Below are 1,013 nucleotides of genomic sequence, written 5' to 3' on the forward strand. Positions count from 1 at the left end.
CCAGCAAAAGATGTCTGTGTCCACTTCCTGCAGATCTAGACTCGACCTTACAAGAAGCTTCCTTTTGGGGTTGACTGAGGCTTTCTTGTCTTCCTCTGTAGATCTGGTGCTGTACTGTGAAGCCTTTCTGACTACGTACAGGACGTTTATTACCCCTGAAGAGCTCATCAAGAAGCTGCAGTACAGATATCCTTTGGCATGAGTGGCAGTTTGTCCTCGCCAGGAGTCGGAGCTGAGCAGCCATCTCTGAGGGAGCTGGTGGCAAGTTGTTGAGTCAAAAGGCTGCTGAAAATGTGGTCAATGATGGGCATGTCCTGGAGGTGTCCCAGGCAGGGCTTCCTTCACCTCTGTGCCCTGGGCAGGTCCAGCAGGGTGGAGTACTGGCCCTGAGAGGTGGACTCTGGCAGGGGAGAAGAGCAGTTCAGATTTTCTGTACTAGAAAGTCTAGTCACTAGAGTTGGTGATTTGTTTGGGATATCTTCTTTGTAGAATGGGGATCATGGCACCACCTTCTGCCTTACAGAGGGACTGTGGGGATTGCAGGTTGGGCAGGGTTACTTTAACGCTAGACATGACTAAACCACCAAGACCTATTCTCTCTTGTTTACAAGAGCTGCAGCACAGAAGGTCCTGTCCTCTTGGCCTGTGGGTTCTGAAGGGAGCTCATACATGCCCAGGGGGCAAGGGCCCTGCATGGCAGGCTGAGTGCTGGCATTTCTGGCAGCGTGGAGAAGGCTTCTTGCTGAGCACCCTGCTGCTCTTCCTTCCCTCTGCTCGCCTCCCGCGGGTCGAGAGGGTCAGTTCTGGGTTCAGGCAGTGCAAAGACCTCGTGGGCTTTGGTCCTCTCCACACGTCAGAGGCAGCCTGACATCACCCTGCCCTCCCTCACAGCTCATCACTGCCATCTGCAGCAGGTCCTGCTGGGACTGGCTCGGCCAAGGACACGCAGAGCTCGCCACAGATGGGCTGTCAGAGAAAACACTGGCTGGGGGATTCCTGCGGGCCCCTGTCGA

At 55.0% G+C, this 1,013-nt stretch overlaps 1 protein-coding gene across 1 annotated transcript in view; it reads left to right on the forward strand.

Annotated features, from left to right (window-relative positions):
* Positions 1-1,013, forward strand: part of RAPGEF1 (Rap guanine nucleotide exchange factor (GEF) 1) — an 82,130-nt gene that overhangs the window by 76,091 nt on the left and 5,026 nt on the right. Inside the window, exon 14 of the mRNA XM_008948277.1 lies at positions 102-186. Coding sequence (XP_008946525.1) covers positions 102-186 — 85 coding nt within the window. The remainder of the gene's footprint in view (positions 1-101; positions 187-1,013) is intronic.

Source organism: Merops nubicus, unplaced genomic scaffold (assembly GCF_000691845.1).
Source record: "Merops nubicus isolate BGI_N331 unplaced genomic scaffold, ASM69184v1 scaffold27119, whole genome shotgun sequence".
NCBI lineage: Eukaryota > Metazoa > Chordata > Aves > Coraciiformes > Meropidae > Merops > Merops nubicus.